Source organism: Haliotis cracherodii, unplaced genomic scaffold (genome assembly GCF_022045235.1).
Source record: "Haliotis cracherodii isolate W230 unplaced genomic scaffold, xgHalCrac1.p SCAF_6, whole genome shotgun sequence".
In the NCBI taxonomy this organism is placed as follows: domain Eukaryota; kingdom Metazoa; phylum Mollusca; class Gastropoda; order Lepetellida; family Haliotidae; genus Haliotis; species Haliotis cracherodii.
In genome coordinates, this window is record NW_027266319.1 from 41,656,126 (window position 1) to 41,674,105 (window position 17,980).

The window sequence follows — 17,980 nt, forward strand, 5'->3', positions numbered from 1 at the left end:
TTTTAAAGCAACCATTGTCTTTACAAATTGATTTGGGCGCCGTGTTGATGCCTCGCATCAGGACTTTTCCAACATTGCCACCGACTGAGGCAAGACAAGGGAAGTTTATTGGTTGCGAAAGAGGAACAAAGATGTACTCACAAGTATTTCTGGCAGTAAGTTTGAATGCTGTACCTACCTTTGTGTACCTGCGCTGTGGAGTTTTCACTCATTTACCTATTTACTTATATATCCAGTATTGTGTTTGTTGTTAGAGAAAAACCAAAAGTAAGACAGCTGGTCATTGATGTTTACCAGCAGTTTGGTGAAACCCACGAGTTTGTGTCAAGTGCTGACAGGATTATAATCGGGCAGAATCTGGGAAATAGATTCGTGTTCTCAGTGTGAATTGGTTCACAGATTCGCTTGACTTGAAAGATGCATGTCACAGCAACCCAATAGCGTAGATCGATGTTCATGATACCATCCCTGAATTGTCTGGTCCAGACTTGATTATTTACAGACCGCCGTCATATAGCTGGGATATTGGAGTGCGGCATTAAAAAAGAATCAAACAAAAGCATTTAATTCCTTGACGTTACATTCTTTGCACAGACATGAAGAAAGTTCCGGAGACCAGATGACAGACACTCATGCATACCTAGGACCAGTACGTCCAGATTCAGAATCGTTATTATCCTCATACAAATTGTCTTTAAATGTGTGACGTTCAGTGTTTTTTAATTGCTCTGCTCTTCCTAAAGATGTATTGTTTGAGACATTTACCTTCTGGTTGCGTTTTCCTGAAGAACAGCGTTACGTGTAAACTACATGTTGGTTCTCGTTCTGTAATAATGAACATTAAATCCTATACAACAGATGTTACTTTGCAATTTTATCATATTTGCCATGATATAAAGTATTACTACCAGATAGTTAATAGGGTTACATCTCTGTCCTTAGTGTCACAGCAGCGACTCACAAGACAAAAACAAAGGAACAATGGAAAAGTCGCCCTCAGTCGACGACATCCCAGAGTCTGGCCACCAGGAAGACTACACAGAAATTACAGATGACAACACTGGAGCAGCATCAGGGGGTTCTGTGACAACAGCAAAGCATGGGATGAACATACAGGGGGGACGTACACCGCAACACGCTTCAGACAAACCCATCGGTGAATATAACAGGCTGGGGGGCGGTAATGTGACCACAACGGATGCTAAGCATACCCATAACCGGTTGAGAGACACTAACGCTGACGTTGCTAATCTCCGGCAAACTGTTAACCACGGATCAGCTGCAGATTATTTCGTCCTGGAGGAATCTAAAGACAACTACAACAGACTCGGAGATGGTGCTACTATTACTACGACTGATGCCAACAGAGCGTATTACAGGCTGGGGGACACCACTGACGAGGCTGGAAATCCTGAATTAACGGACACGGCTGCGCCATCATCGGATTACTTCGTCCTCGATGAACCTGAAGACACGTATAACAAACTTGGAGTTGATGGTGCTGCAACTACGACTGATGAAAAGAATACCTATCACCGATTAGGAAACACGGATGTTGATACAAGAAATGGAGATTCGGAACATTCCGAAACGCTGCTTGAGAAATCAGGTGGCACATACAACAAAATCGGGGAGAAGCCTTCTGCCTAAGAAACACAAGACACGTACACCAAACTTAGAGGGGCCCCACTCGAAAGGGAAAACACTGACCCTCCTCCTGATGATCCCGAGGGACCCTCACAAGAGGTCTTAGCATAACATATATCTTATACCTTTATAAACATACTGTAAATCATAAGTTACTATATATCTTTTCACCATTTCATCAACGATGTGCGTTTTGACGCTTTGCACGTATATATTTGCTCAGACTAACGCTCTATATTAACTTTTGTCTTTTTCCAATACGTCTATACATGTATTTGTCAGGTTGAACATGTATTCAAATTCAAAACCATATCTATTTTCTTTACAAAAAACACCTTCCAGCATCGATTTGTTGGTGGCAGACAACGTATTTTATTTCAACAGTCTGAAGCATACTTTTTTGTGAACATTGGACGGTGTGAAGGATGGATATTCTCTTCTGTGTCAGCAAAATGTTTCCCTATTGCAAGTGACATTGATTTTGTCATATTGATGTTACTTCATGTATCCGTAGATTTTACTTACTATAGATATCTGTTTTATCAAGTGCCATTCAATTTAGTGTATATATGAACGTTATGGTTTACTCTAGGTTTATAAATGTATAAATTATTTTGATACATGTATATTGTACATTACGCCTATCAAACTACTTCCATATCAATAAACTGTGACATTTTATATCCTGGTATGTTTTATATTCCCTTCACGCTCGATATGCCTGCCATACGGATATACGCTAGAACGCAGCTCCAAGCTATATGTTCCTCATATGGCATTACGATATCGTGTATGTATGTATCCCCAACGTGTATATCACGTTATAGAGACGTTCGTATGAAAATGTGTTCAACACATATTCGGTTTTTTAGTAACCTCGATGGTGTTAATATCTTCGGGTATGTATATCTGGCAGTGGGGACACCCACCTATTCTGCTTATCTGTACCGATACCCATTCAACATCTGCATCTATATTCTGTACTGCGCGTGTTAGTGTGTACACGACGCAGCCCAGATGATGGACCTTTTAAGTTACGTGTTAAATTGCACGTTACACAAAAATATATCCGTCGTTAACTTTCCCTGTGAACACCCGACATCATCACTAATTTATAGTGATTCATAACCACACATGCTTTTGATATAGTCGCCATCGTGGAATGGACCTTGCTTTTAGCTATACGATATAATGTAATATAACTATTATCTTTGTTTTTACGGCACATGATATATCATATTCTCTCATCAGGGTACATCATTTAAATATGGACATGTGACTCATTCGACACTGAAGAATGCTTGATTCTGATTGGTTAAAATGAGGTATCAAATTTTCATTTTGCTTTCGCAGGATAACCGTGTGTATGAATACATCGATAGCCTACATATCGATACATTAAAAATGACTACCGATAACCTGTCAGCACTGTATACGTTCGATATCGGAACATTAGCGGATGTTTTGTGCGAAGCTGTTGACGTGCTAGACCTTCATTCTGACTCTGTGATGAGGAGATGACCAGAAAGGCATGTCGATTGCATACACATCATAACGTTTATATAACTACTAGGGTCGTGAATTGTTTGATAGGCATTACTTAGAAGTTGACAGATGACAAAGTAGACACAATGTATGGATAACAACTTATTTATTAGTGACATTTTCGGTAATTTTCTCATTAGAACAACCGATAATAAAAGTAAAAAACGGCATAAGAGAAGAGTAAAACACACTTTATTCATGACAATATATTGCGAAAGCGCTCGTTTCCAAATTAAAAATTAAAAATATCCAATGTGCAGTGAGACGACCTAAAATTTCATAACAAAATAGGTGTATCTTCCAATTCTACTTCAACCGTTCACATCAGATGAGAGTTATTACAACAATACCTGCGAGTGTCTCAGAAAGCAAAAAGAAAGAAAATCATATAATGGAGAAAATAAATAAATCTGTGCTTTAAACTAACTTAAATGGTAAACTCAATCTACCAACCATTTATCAAACCGTTTTTATCAGAAAAAATCTGGCGTTTTGAAAACACACTGGACTGTCTGTAATATGAGGGAGTGGGCGAGTTGAGTTTAACGCGGCTTGAAGAGTATTTCAGTCATAACAGGGCCAAAACAGCAAGATACGTATGGCATTGATGTGTACTACCATGGGGGCAGGTTGGTGGTGTTTATAAGGATTCGAAGCCACGATCGCAAGATCCTAGCACGGTTAAAGGATACTGACATCCTACATTGCGAGTGTCGTCGCCTTGACCGAGTGGGTCTAATGCGAGTCTGTATCGTGACACTTGATGGCCACCATCATGATAACCTTGTCAGATTAGATAACTAGCAGTCCGTGCATTGTCCACCAGGATGTTATTGAAATACTCACTGACCACTGAATGACCTAAAGCAGAGAACTTTAACATACCTGTTTCAATATCAAGGGCAATCATTTGCCAAAACACTGAACTCGGTAAAAACGTTCCTCTATATACAGTTTTAGAGTAAGAGAATAGTGTCTCTGATCTGTAGAATAAAAATTTAACTGTGATCCAACATCCTCCACCACGCAATCCCGCTATACATCGCAACCGACTCCCATTCTCTGCCAGTAACCAGCTGGCAATCGGGGATGTAGACTTTGTATACTTCTCGAGATGTCACCATGATACGTGGTACATATACGTATCTAGATCACTAAAATTACGGGCCTGACGGTAGCCAGTGTGTCTTTTAGCGTGCCCTTTGTCACGTCATCACTGAATCTAGTATTGCAAAATAATAATAACCTATAAACATATCAACAATTTGCTTGAAAGCAATGCATTTACAACGTCCTTGTACAAATACTCACTACATTTGTATAACCTATGTTACTGACATGAATAAACAACCCTTTTCATAAATATGAACTATTTGGCAGGAAAATGAATCATTTGTGTACCAAAAGTTTCACCTTTATACATTAAATATGTTTGCATGAAATATCCTAATGTCAATAAGTGCTTGTACAACTCTACACATATACACACTTTCCCTAGTGTCCGTTTAAGGATCAGGAAACCTTGAGTTGCCTAACAACGACATGTTCGTTGTACATATAGGATTGAAAGCCTGTCAGTGTTGTATTTGGGTAATTTTAACATAGGGCCATCACCGCCAATGAATATGCTCGTATTTGACTTAATAACGAACATATGGATATTTTTAACATTTCAGCAAATAATGTGTAATGAAGATATTGGCACTACAATGACATGGCAACTGGAACTACTTACATCACTGTTATATCATTAGAGTGGCAAGTTAGATACATACGTTCAGTGTCCTGTCGCATTTATTAAAAAAAGCTAAATCTAACTCCAGGGTGCAGGTCCGCAAGCCATTGTTGTGAAACTAATTGTTCCTATCAGTTCAATGTTGTTGTTTCTATTATACAGTGTACTCACGCATGTCGTCACGATCGGATGTAGCTGTACCGTTTGGGAAATATATGAGTGAAAATTGCAAATCGAGGTTTTTTTTGGGGGGGGGGTTTAGGGCTAATGTTGATTTTTAAAGGATTTGAGTCGTACCTTGTTTAAGATGAACAGTGATGTCCTTGGTTTTCAGGTTTATGAGAATGTGGTCAAGTAGCTCAAGTTCTAGAACCCTAGAACAGTTGCGTTAGTTTGATGTCATACTTGTGAGATAATAACCCCAATTTAGTATTAAGGAAAAACAAACTTTAGACTAGCAAAAGGCTTGAACCTGTGTTTGAATAAGTAGGAATTTGCTATGTGGCTCTATGAGCAATATGATTGGAAGATGCGTTTACTATAGATTCCTAGAAGGGACATTGTCACCTTATCGACCTCACAAAAAAAGCAAAAAAACGCGACGTTTTGGCCATTTGTCGCAATTCGCGTTGTCGAGCTTTGGTTACTTTTGACACTTTTTGCTTGTATTTGTGAAGGCAACAACGCGACAATGTCCCCCATAGGATTCCGTAGTTGACTGAATACATCTCACTGGTGATTACCAGCATTAGTAGAAGTAATGCTCGCAGTATCAATCTACTATTGGACAGTGTAATGTCAAACACACTCTGACAGGCTCTTCCAACAAATCCTTTACGATTACCATAGTGATGAAATGAATAGGATTACCGTAGCAGTGGACTCAGAAATGAAAATGTGGTTGGCAAATCGTTTATATCACAAAGGTGCGGACCGAATCCTATTCTGGGAAGGTAAGAGGGCTGGGATTTATGTTATAGATAGGATATATTTTCAACAAAGAAACAAAAGAAACCCTCTCGTTGAAGATAAGTTATGTGTAGGGTAGAAAACACTCTAAAGCATTATTCGGTAAATTGTAGTTCGTTTATACATAATGTGTTTATTTATGATAATTATCATCTGTCGGCCTCTCGTCCAGTGGACAGTCGTTTAAAGATGTTGACGTCAAAGTGACCCGTGAAGATCCGGGTTAGAATAGGTCTTTAGCATCCTATGGCTTGCCGTAAAAGACGACTATGCCTGTCATGAGGCTAACTAGATCGGGTGGTCAGCCTCGCTTACTTGGTTGATGCATGTCATGTATCGCAATTGCGTAGATTGATGCTCAATCACTGAATTGTCTGGTACAGACTCGATTATTTACAGACAGACATCATATACCGGAATATTGCTGGGTGCGGCTTCAAACAACAAACAAACAAGTACAACGGTTTCATCCGTCCCATCTACCACTTCAGCAAAGTCAAGCAACACTATAGCAGAACCACAGGTACATTCTGCATGGTCACAAATGGTTTGCGAACACAAGTGCATTTCAGAATTTACAAAGTATAATGAGGGCTTCAAGTAAAGGGATAAACTAAGAGTAAGGTTAGTGTAGATAGTGTACTCTAAACATTATCCTCCTAAAAGCGGATGTATAGTTTTACGAGGTCGTCCCACTCGCACGCCACCCTTTGAGGAGTAAACCGCAACTATGGTTAGCTTCCACTGTAAATGTGGTGTTGTAGTCCGTCACCTGACTGTGGCACGGCCTCCAGGAGTGTCTTCCGAGGCATACCACCAGACATCAGCGGTGTCAGTACGTACAAGGTGTCATGTCTTCATGGTCTTCCAAGTAATACATGCCTACCAAAGACTTGATACTAATGCTTATAGCTCCACGCGTGCACTTTGTGTAAATAATCGAGTCTGGACCAGACAAACCAGTGGTTGATATTATGAGCCAACTTCAAGCCACCAAGCCTGACCACTCGATCCATAAAGTGGGCCTCGGACGACATCGGTTGCTGGGGACCAAGTACAAGCTGCAATCCACATGGTGATCATCAAGTGTAGGTCGGCTCTGAAAGAGCACAAAGTTCAGGACATGTACTGGTATATATATATATATATATATATATATATATATATATATATATATATATATATATATATATAAATATATATATATATATATATATATATATATATATATATATATATATATATATATATGGTTAAATGATAGTATGTGTTGGTTTTCCTCATTGCTAATCTATGTCCGTGTTACACGTAGCGTGAGATCCACTTCTCTGTGTCCTCTGTCGTGATTACCTGCCAGGAACAACTCAGGGATACTTTTGTCAGGTGACTTCCAAACCTTTTGTTTTCTCACGTTCGCATTCATTTCCGCTTCATTAAGCCAATGTGTAGCAAATGTCATAGGACAGTTATGATTACAGAGGATTACCACGCTCCCAGGGAGCAAACAGGCGAGGTACAATGTCGTACAGAAACACTGACCCGGGCCATGGGTCAGGTTGGGTGCGCGTGCAGGTGGAATGGCGGAGGGGTTTGGGCATCATGGGAGCCGGTTAATAGTCGAGTTATGGCTGAGAAACGATTCACACCGTCGAGTACCTGTGACACATAATCACCCAGGGCAGCTGTTGCAACCATTCCCCAAACTCTAGTCTAACCAAAAAGGCTTAAAGATATATGGTTTCAAAATCAGAATTGCATCGATGTATGTGTATAATTATTTGAACGACATATATACTCTTTAAAAAAAAGAAACTTGACACTGACTTTCAAAATTAATATAATGCGATTGTTTCAAAATAGGACAAAGAAACCATAATTGAAACACTGTTTAAAGATCAATGTACACAATGTTCAAAACATTAATCGTGTCACCTAGACAGACGTACACGATACAGTTAATGTTACAGGGGTACAGAAAATGTCAGTATCGGTTGTGCCCACCACGTGCATCAATCACCGCTTGACACCGACGACCCATAGATGCAATCAAGTTGTCAATAACACGCTGTTGGAAGTGTTGCCATTCATGCTGAAATGCAAGAAGCGCCGGAAGTGTTTGGGGCAGTGGATTCCTTCTGCGAACGCGTCGATCCAACTCGTCCCACAGATGCTCAATCGGGAACAAATCTGGTGACCGGGCTGGCCAAGGTAATGTCTGGATGTTGTTGTGCTGTAACAAATCCTGACAAACACGTGCCATATGCGGTCGAGCGTTGTCCTGCTGGAACTGTCCGCAATGAACGTTGACGTGAGGAAGAACGTAAGGCTGTAGGATCAAGTCTCTGTAACGCACACCTGTCAATGCACCTGCCACATGCACGAGAGGCGTCCTACCACCGTGATGAATTCCGGCCCATACCATGACACTCCCGCCGCCAAATGGGACAACCTGCTGCACACAGTTGGGGGCGTAACGTTCACCCCAGCGTCTGTAGACACGTGCGCGCCCATCAGCACGTGTGAGTAGTAAACGGGACTCGTCAGTAAACAGTACATTTCTCCACCTTGTACGTGCCCATCTAACCCTCTGTTGGCACCAAAAACAGACGGTCCGTCAATACATGACGTCGAACAGGTCTTCGTGCAAAAAGTCCAGCCTCCCTCAGTCTGTTGCGTACCGTTTTATCTGATATTCTGCGTACCCCAGGGATCTGTGTGGTTGTAGACGTGGCTGTGGTCGTGCGGTCTCGGAGGTGTCGCAGCCGGATGTATCGATCTTGTGCTTGGGTTGTCACCCTTGGTCTTCCTAACCTTGGTCTGTCGTCAACTCTGTTGGTGTTGTTGTATGGGGTCCACAGTGCGTTGATTGTCTGTCTGGATACGCCAAAGTCCCTGGCCACTTCTTGCTGAGTTGCTACAACTTGTTATCTCCCAATGGCGTTGTTCCGTTGAGCTGCATTCAGTCTTGGCATTCTGTCACCGCCTCTACTGCCGTTATAAGGACTGTATGAACAGCCGTTGATGTGGATTTTATACCCATTCAGCAGGGGGACCTGCATGCCAAAATGCAGGATCCTGTGCTTCACGTTTTTTACAGGCGGTTGCGTTTTGATACATCTGTAAAATTGATCCCCAAACGCTACGTTTATGTGCTTTGCATGTGTTTTCGCGAATTATAGACACATCATCTTTCTGTTTGACTTATTTGGTTTTCATTTAATGTAATTATTTTAGATGTTGGGCAAAAAGTGGTTTTACATCTATGTCAAGTGTATATTTAGATCAGTTACAAATCTTACTTTAAACTTTAGATAGTTGTACCATGTTTTATTTCAGCATCGTATCGCCGATAGGGCATGGTGGATAAAACGTCTTTCTCTATCTCTGATATCCCTTTTTTCACAGACAATATAAGATTGCAAACATTTGCAAAATTACTGTACCAGTTTACAGACACTTGTATACTTCTAATCTGACATGAGTGAGGGAGTGAGTTGGGTTTAACGCTGCTTTTAACAGTATTCCAGTTATATTGCGGCGTGTTAGCTTAATGTGGGAGGAAAGCCCGAAGTGATGCAGGTCTCAGACGTTTACCACTTCGGTGAAACCCACGAGCACGGGTATGGTGCTGACAAACCTAGCAACATAATTGGGGTTAACCGGGATTCGAACCCACAATCATAGGTTTCTGGCTTGCCCAAGGGACGCAACTCTGCACAGCGAATCGCGGCGCCTCAGATGTCTGGGCCACCAGTTCTCCCTAATCTGACATGATCATGACATAGTTCATATTTAACTGACACATTTTTAATATTTATTAATCACGTTACAAATGTTGTGTTAAATATCTCAAGACATGATATCAACGTTTACTTTGGGCAGTATGTGCGGTCATTGTCGGATGACGTGCAGCTTTGCAGTACACACGACAATGTAAGTAGGGGACTTCATGCGATAGTTAGTCGTCTAATGACAGCCCAGTCAAGTACTGTATTTCTTAACGTCAATACATTAATCACATTCTAGTCCATATCAAATGAACCTATATTGATGCAAAACGTCAATCTCAAGAAAATTATCATGATCATAGTAATTTTATTTTTATTTTTCATTTCTGTATTTGGAGAGGGTGGGTTGGGGGTTGGGGATGTGGGGTATCAAACCAAAATGGACAATTCGCTGGTTGCAATAGGCCTGAAAACAATCGTGCACGGCGTAAAACTGCACTGTTAGAATAATATTCCTTCTTTAGTAGCAATTCCGGGTATATTTGGGTTATGATAAATAAGTACAGACTTTCTCTTGATAAGAAGATGAAATGTACTTCCGACTCCCTTGTAGTATTAAACTCAAGGTCAAATAAAAAGGACAATTTGTCTGCGCTGAGGAGACGCAATGGGTTGGTATGAGTTGCGATATTTTCGCATTATTTCGCATATTTGGCACATTAATTTTGTAATGATAGTTTCCTCTCTGAAGTTCGTTTGGCAAAAGATAAAAGATAAAATTCCTACCACACGTAGAGTAGACATTTGTTTGTTATTCGTCTTTATAGGGTGGTCGGCATGGATAGCGGACAGCATTGTGAGTATTGCGCTTAAATGCATCAAGTTTGTTTCACAAAGATCCGGGTGAATGAATTCTTTATCTCCTTTAATCTGATATCATATAGAAAGATAACAAATAATTGCAACATCATACCCTACGAAATATGATCCGTTTCACGGAAATAAATATACGATGTTTTTCTTATTTCAGGCCGCGCGGCCCGTAACAGATGTGCATGTACATGCAGCAGGTATTCTATTTCAGCTTTCAATACCTGTAACGGATATACATGCAGGTAGCTTTTCCTAGTTTCTAAACACTTGCAGGTTCACCCTGACCTATAGTCTTGTTCCAAGTACTTGTTTTAACGATCATAAGTTACATCCACTATGAAGAATCTGTTGATTGTCAATGACTAAAGTGTGACCAGCGCTGTTGATTGTAAATCAGTAAAGTGTAACTGAAAATTGTGAATCAGTAAAGTGTGTCTGTTCATTGTCAATGGGTAAAGTGTGGCTGTTGACTGTTAATGGGTAAAGTGTGGCTGTTGATTGTCAATGGATATAGTGTGGCTGTTGATTGTAAATGGGTATAGTGTGGCTGTTGATTGTAAATGTGTAAGGTGTGGCTGTTGATTGTCAATGGGTAAAGTGTGGCTGTTGATTGTAAATTGGTATAGTGTGGCTGTTGATTGTAAATAGGTTTAGTGTGGCTGTTGACTGAAAATGAATATAGTGTGGCTGTTGATTCTCAATGGGTAAAGTAAGTGAGTGAGTGAGTGAGTGAGTATGGTTTTACACCGCTTATAGCAATATTCCAACAATATCACGGCGGGGGACACCATAAATGGGCTTCACACACTGTACCCACAATGGGTAAAGTGTGGCTGTTGATTGTAAATGGGTAAAGTGTGGTTGTTGATTGTCAATGGGTAAGGTGGGGCTGTTGATTGTAAATGGGTAAAATGTGGCTGTTGATTGTCATTGGGTATAATGTGGCTGTTGATTGTAAATGGGTAAAGTGTGGCTGATGATTGTAAATGAGTAAAGTGTGGCTGATGATTGTCAATGGGTAAAGTGTGGCTGTTGATTGTAAATGGGTATATTGTGGCTGTTGATTGTCAATAGGTAAAGTGTGGCTGATGATTGTCAATGGGTAAAAAGTGGCTGTTGATTGTAAATTGGTATAGTGTGGCTGTTGATTGTGAATGGGTGTAGTATGGCTGTTGATTGTCAATGGGTATAGTGTGGCTGTTGATTGTCAATGGGTAAGGTGTGGCTGTTGATTGTAAATGTGTAAGGTGTGGCTGTTGATTGTCAATGGGTAAAGTGTGGCTGTAGATTGTAAATTGGTATAGTGTGGCTGTTGATTGTAAATAGGTTTAGTGTGGCTGTTGACTGAAAATGAATATAGTGTGGCTGTTGATTCTCAATGGGTAAAGTAAGTGAGTGAGTGAGTGAGTGAGTATGGTTTTACACCGCTTATAGCAATATTCCAACAATATCACGGCGGGGGACACCATAAATGGGCTTCACACATTGTACCCACAATGGGTAAAGTGTGGCTGTTGATTCTAAATAGGTATAGTGTGGCTGTTGATTGTAAATGAGTAAAGTGTGGCTGTTGATTGTAAATGGGTAAAGTGTGGCTGTTGATTGTAAATGAATAAAGTGTGGCTGTTGATTGTAAATAGGAAAAGTGCGGCTGTTGATTGTTAATGTGTTTAATGTGGCTGTTGATTGTAAATGAGTAAAGTGGGGCTGTTGATTGTAAATGAGTAAAGTGGGGCTGTTAATTGTAAATGAGTAAGGTGGGGCTGTTGATTCACATAAGGAAGGAAAGTAACCGTACGTGTACCGGAAGTGTGATTTGCGAGTCGATATATCGCGGCGTGTCAGCTTAATGTGGGAGGAAAGCCCCAAGTGGTGCAGGTCTCAGACGTTTACCACTTCGGTGAAACCCACGAGCAAGGGTATATGGTGCTGATAAACCTAGAAACTTTATCGGGACAAACCGGAATTCGAACCTACGATCTCTCGCCGCGAATAGCTGTAATATTGCTGAAGCGGCGTAAAACAATATTTATTAATTCAATCATTCGAACCCACGATCATAGTCTTCTGGCGTGTTTAAACGACGCAACTCTGCATAGCAAATTATGGGGCAATTTACGGGGCTTTTCATCGTACCTTTCGTGTCGTGCATTAGTCCTCAATGTGTTTTACGCATCCTGAGATCTATAACATTCAAATTGTCCTGGAAATGTGTTGATTCACAATAGTAGCAGCGAAACATAGTTATCTCATTCAAATATGTTTGGGTTTATATTATTATAATTCATAATATTTTTATAAACACATCGCGTGTTCAAAATTGTTAATTTATAGCAAACTGAGAGGCCATAGGCACAGAGTTCAACATATCTATACATTCTTAGACTGGGCCACCAGTAACCCCTATACAATTATAGCATTCAATTGCATCATCATAACCTTCGTAAATAATTAAACAACGTTATATCTTATTTCAGGCCGCAGTACCTATAACGGATGTACATGTAGATGCATCAGGTATTCTATTACCAATATCTGTAACGGATAAACATGCATGAGATATATATATACTGCAACTATATGACATTGTACATTTTATTCACTTTCACAGAAATACACAGTTTGCCTGCAACTAATCATTTCAATGAAGGTTTCACCATCAAATGTCTGGTGAAGGTTTTCCAGAAATTTTATGGTAGACATTCCCATACTATAATCTTTACACCGATACTTACCCCTAAAATACAAATTGTGTGAGTGACGGACATGTTACCCTTTCTTGAGAACACTTGATGTCATCACAGATTTTCAATGATCCGTTTATATAATTTCTATCACTATGAATTTAATAATACTATTATTTTGAAAACAGATTTTTTATGTTTACTTGCCAGGAAGGGGCTGATCAGTCGAGTATAATAAATAGAGGATATTTGTCTAACTTCTATTTTCATTTTTTTATGATTCCAAAAGTACTTCCGACATTAACGTTATTTCACTCGAGTAAAATAACGATTTCTTATTTGATCGTATTTCATCACTAAATACACTAAAGTACAACATTAATTTGTCACCACACAATTTAATTGACATCTATCTAGAATAGTTGGATATGTAGGATTGTATACATTTAAATCTCTTTGTTGACTTGAGATTCTCTCGTCATGGTAACAGTTCATAAACATTCGTGTCGTGCATTTGTCTCAGACCTGTCTTCAATGTTTTTGACGCATCCTGAGATCTATAACATTCAAATTGTCCTAGGAATTGTTTGATTCACAATAGTAGCAGCGAAACATAGTTATCTCGTTCAAATATGTTTGGGTTTGTATCATTATAATTCAGAATAGTTTTATAAACACATCGCGTGTTCAAAAGGCACAAAGTTTGTTATGGCACTTGCATGATTCTCGTCATACAAATTGTTAATGACAATTCCCAGAAATCAAAAATATCCAATTAATTATTTTCTTTTGCAGATGTAATGATCAGTGTACCATGCCCTGTTGTCGTCTTTGTGAGTATTTCGCTGTACAATTCACAAAGATAGTATTCCTATTTTTCGCACGACTGACATAACATATCTACCACCCTTATCAAAGTGCGGACTAGAACATCAATAACTGTTAGGGACCGACCATTTGATACTCAGGGGGACAAGGGATGGGATTTTATCGAGAGAAAAATATTATTGTCCCCAAAAGGTCTTGAAAAAATAATTGATTGTTGTTTGTTTGTTTGTTTGTTGTTTAACGCCGCACTCAGCAATAGTCCAGCTATATGGCTGCCGTCTGTAAATAATTGAGTTTAGACCAGACAGTCCAGTGATTGACATCATGAGCATCTATCCACGCAATTGGAATACCATGACATGCAGCAACCAAATCAGCGAGCTTGACCACCCGATCCCGTTAGTTGCCTCTTACGAGAAGCATAGTCGCCTTTTATAGCAAGCATGGGTTGCTGAAGACCTGTTCTAACCTGGATCTTCATGTGTTCAGACTGTTGAAAAAAATTGCCTGCCACAAAAATTACATTTTTACAAGGTGTTCTTCTTTTAAAAACTTCAGGCTCATAGTCCCAGTCAATCCCAGCTTGAATTCCTTGCTTGAATAAACGCAAACACCCCCTGTCTGATAGCATACGTCAGTCGCTTAATGACGTCACGTTGAATATTATGCAATTGGTGCTATCGTCCGTTCAATGGAGGGCGTGGTTGTCGTCGGCGACGTCCAACCAGATGGTCAAAGGTGTGCTCAGTTGGAAACATGTCTGGCGAGCGAGCAGATTACGGCAAGACATTGGCGTTGTTGGCGTGAAGAAGTTCTGTACCACGTTGGTAATACAGGGTCTATGGGGTCTGATATTGTCTCGCTGGTACAGAATACCATGTAGCGCTGCTAAATGAATGGATGGAAGGTGGAGGTGAAGGTCTTGGTTTCGTCAGCAAAACGGACCCGTTGCCAATCAGGACGCTGCCATCGGCTTAATCACCTGGCCCATCTCAGTCTCAGACGTCGATCTTCATTGGCCAGGACCTTTCCCCTGTATGGTCTGGGAGCCCAATGTCCAACCAGTCTGCCTGTAACGTTGTGCCCAGTTGCTGATAGCAACACCAGGGCAACCGATATTCCTTGCAGCCTAAGTGTGTATTGTCCCATTTTGACCATTCCAGTGGCTTCCTCTTCAGGTGGAAGTCTTCGTATTCTTTTTGTATGTTTTAGTAATGTGTACGTCTGATCTGTTCGCTTAAAGTATGTAAAACCCACAGTGCACATGGATTTAACGCACTATATGGGCCACGTGAGTATCACGTTTCTCGTTCAACACGTGCCATGCGCTTGTCTCACATTTACCCTGCTGTAACGTTATTGTGGGACTGTGCGTATCACAGCGGTTAAACCTGACATGACAGCATGCACTGTGAGTGAGTGAGTGAGTGAGTTGGATTTAACGCCGCTTTCAGTATTCCTGTTATGTCGCGTGTCAGCTTAATGTGGGAGGAAAGCCCTAAGTGATGCAGGTCCCAGACGTTTACCACTTCGGCGAAACCCACGAGCAAGGGTATGGTGCTGACAAACCTAGAAACCTTATCGGGGCAAACCGGGATTCGAACCCTAATCATAGGTTTCTGGCTTGCCCAAGGGCCGTAACTCCGCATAGCGAATTGCGGCGCCTTAGATGACTGGACCACCCGAGCCCCCGTACTGATGTTTGCAATTCAGTTTATCTAGTGGTGAAGTTACTTTATATGTTTGGAAATTTCAGAAAATGCGTTCGAAAACAAATGCTTAAAAACAAAATCATCCTGTTTTATCCTGCAGTCTTTGGTGATGATAAATCTTTACTAGGGGATTAGTTATTATATGTGGAACGTGTACCTTTTGGACGTGTTGAACGGACAATGTTCACATTAACACGACTAGCATACGGTAATACGGCGTTGTATCAAATATTAACTAAATAAAGATATTAATAAATGATTATTGATTAAGCCAAAACTTAAAAACAGTAATTTAGTCTCTGAAGCGTAGCTTGCCAAAACGATGTTATTGCCATGGCCATCTTTATAGTGGTCTAAATATAAATAATGAATGATGAGAACGAAGCACATGTGTTTGTTATGCAAGCTCCGACGTTCGTTCAGTTTGGCCCTCACTCTATGAAGGTTCATACTCCAATGAACTCACACAAAGTGAAAGTCAGTTCTTAAATGAAAGGTCAACATGCTCTGTTAAATCTTCGTGGAAGAAGGTCCAGTACGTCCAGATAGTCTTATTATTCTAAATACTTTACATTCACAGGTATAAACGCATGTGCCACCACAACTACAAAATCCACTACGCCCACAACCGCAACAACTACAACAACTAGAACAACAACAAGTCTCATTACGACAACAGGCGCAGCTACTACTACAGTGACAGATGCAACCAGCAACAAAAGTATAAACATTCTTAACAGTCAACAGCCACACACGCGCGCGCACACACACACACCCACCCACACACACACACACACACACACACACACACACACGTGTGAGTGTACGTACATGTACGTCGCTATTTAAGTGCAATAATCTGGAACGCGACGTTGAAACTCACCTCACCTCTTCTGGTGAGAAGGGGATAGCCAAGTGGTAACAGCGTTCCTTCGTAAGACAAGTGAAGCCCATTATTTTCGTTCCCCACCGTAGCATTACTGGAATACTGACAAAAGTGACCTGAACTTATATTCCCTCATTATCACTTTGTTATCCACAGATGGGAAAGCACCTGGAGCCTCGTTGTCGCAGTCCAGCTTGGCTGGAGGAGTGGTAGGAGGTCTCACTGGAGGTGTCCTCATCACTGTCTGCATTGTTTTGGTGTGGCGGAGCTGTCACTCTCGACAAATGTAGTGTATTTTTTCAGCATCACATATCCCACACTATAACACAACAATGAGTATTAGTTAAAGCCCGCTGTATACAGTATTGTAATGTCACGGCGTGTCAGCTTGATGTGGGCGGAAATCCGCAAATAATGTAGGTATCAGACGTTTACCATGTTGGTCAAACGTACGAGCACGGGCGTGGTGCTGTCAAACATAGAAACAAAATCAGGGCGAGTCTTGGATTCGAGACTACGATCATGTTTCTGGCGTGTCTAAGGGAGGTCATTCTGTACGGCCAATTGCCACGCCAAGCGTCTGTGTATTTGTAGCATCAATACATTCCCTTAAATTTGGAATCAATGCGTGTTGATATAGTAAGTGCACCTTACCATGGAAATTACCTTTCTACAATTACAGACACACAGACACCAGGGGCAAAGGAGAAAAAGAGTCAAATACACACTTTGGATTAGTAAGTTTCTGTAACATTTATTCATGTGTTGGTTGGTTGGCTGGGTGGTTGGTTGGTTGGTTAACTGGTTGGCTGGTTGGTTGGCTGGCTGGTTGGTTGGTTGGTTGTGGGCTGGTTGGTTGGTTGGTTGGCTGGTTGGTTGGCTGGTTGCAGGTCTTCTAATAATTACAAAAACTCGAAACCTTCAAGACTACGTCCTTAAACAGAATGTATATATATATATATATATATATATGATGACGCTTTCCCTTATCAACGTATCTTTTCCAGGCCCCGGTCTGTGTTTGTAGGATTGGTGATCATTTGATCTAGCTTTCAAAACAATACAATACAACACAGTATAACGAATACATCAAACAAATGAAGCTGACGCGGCTTTGTATTTTCAGAATCCCACTACGCCGTCGGGGAGAAACACCGGAACAGTCCCAGTCCCAGATATCATCAAAGAATCTACAGGACAACAACAGAGTGTGGCGGAAAATGTGTATGACGTCGCCAAAGATGAAGAAGACGGCCACCTGGGGATGGATGGTCCTGCTGCCGACCAGGGAGACTATGTTGACATAACAGATGACATTACTTGGACAGCTGTGTATTCTGTGGCCAAAGCAACCCCTGGGATAAACGTCCAGG

The 17,980-nt window shown here is 40.8% G+C and overlaps 1 protein-coding gene across 1 annotated transcript; it reads left to right on the forward strand.

Annotated features, from left to right (window-relative positions):
- Positions 1–619: 619 nt before the first annotated feature.
- Positions 620–1,650, forward strand: LOC139444753 (uncharacterized). The gene is made up of 2 exons (XM_071225691.1): positions 620–649; positions 943–1,650. Exons 1-2 carry the CDS (start codon positions 620–622, stop codon positions 1,648–1,650), a joined length of 738 nt encoding a protein of 245 aa, XP_071081792.1.
- Positions 1,651–17,980: the final 16,330 nt, after the last annotated feature.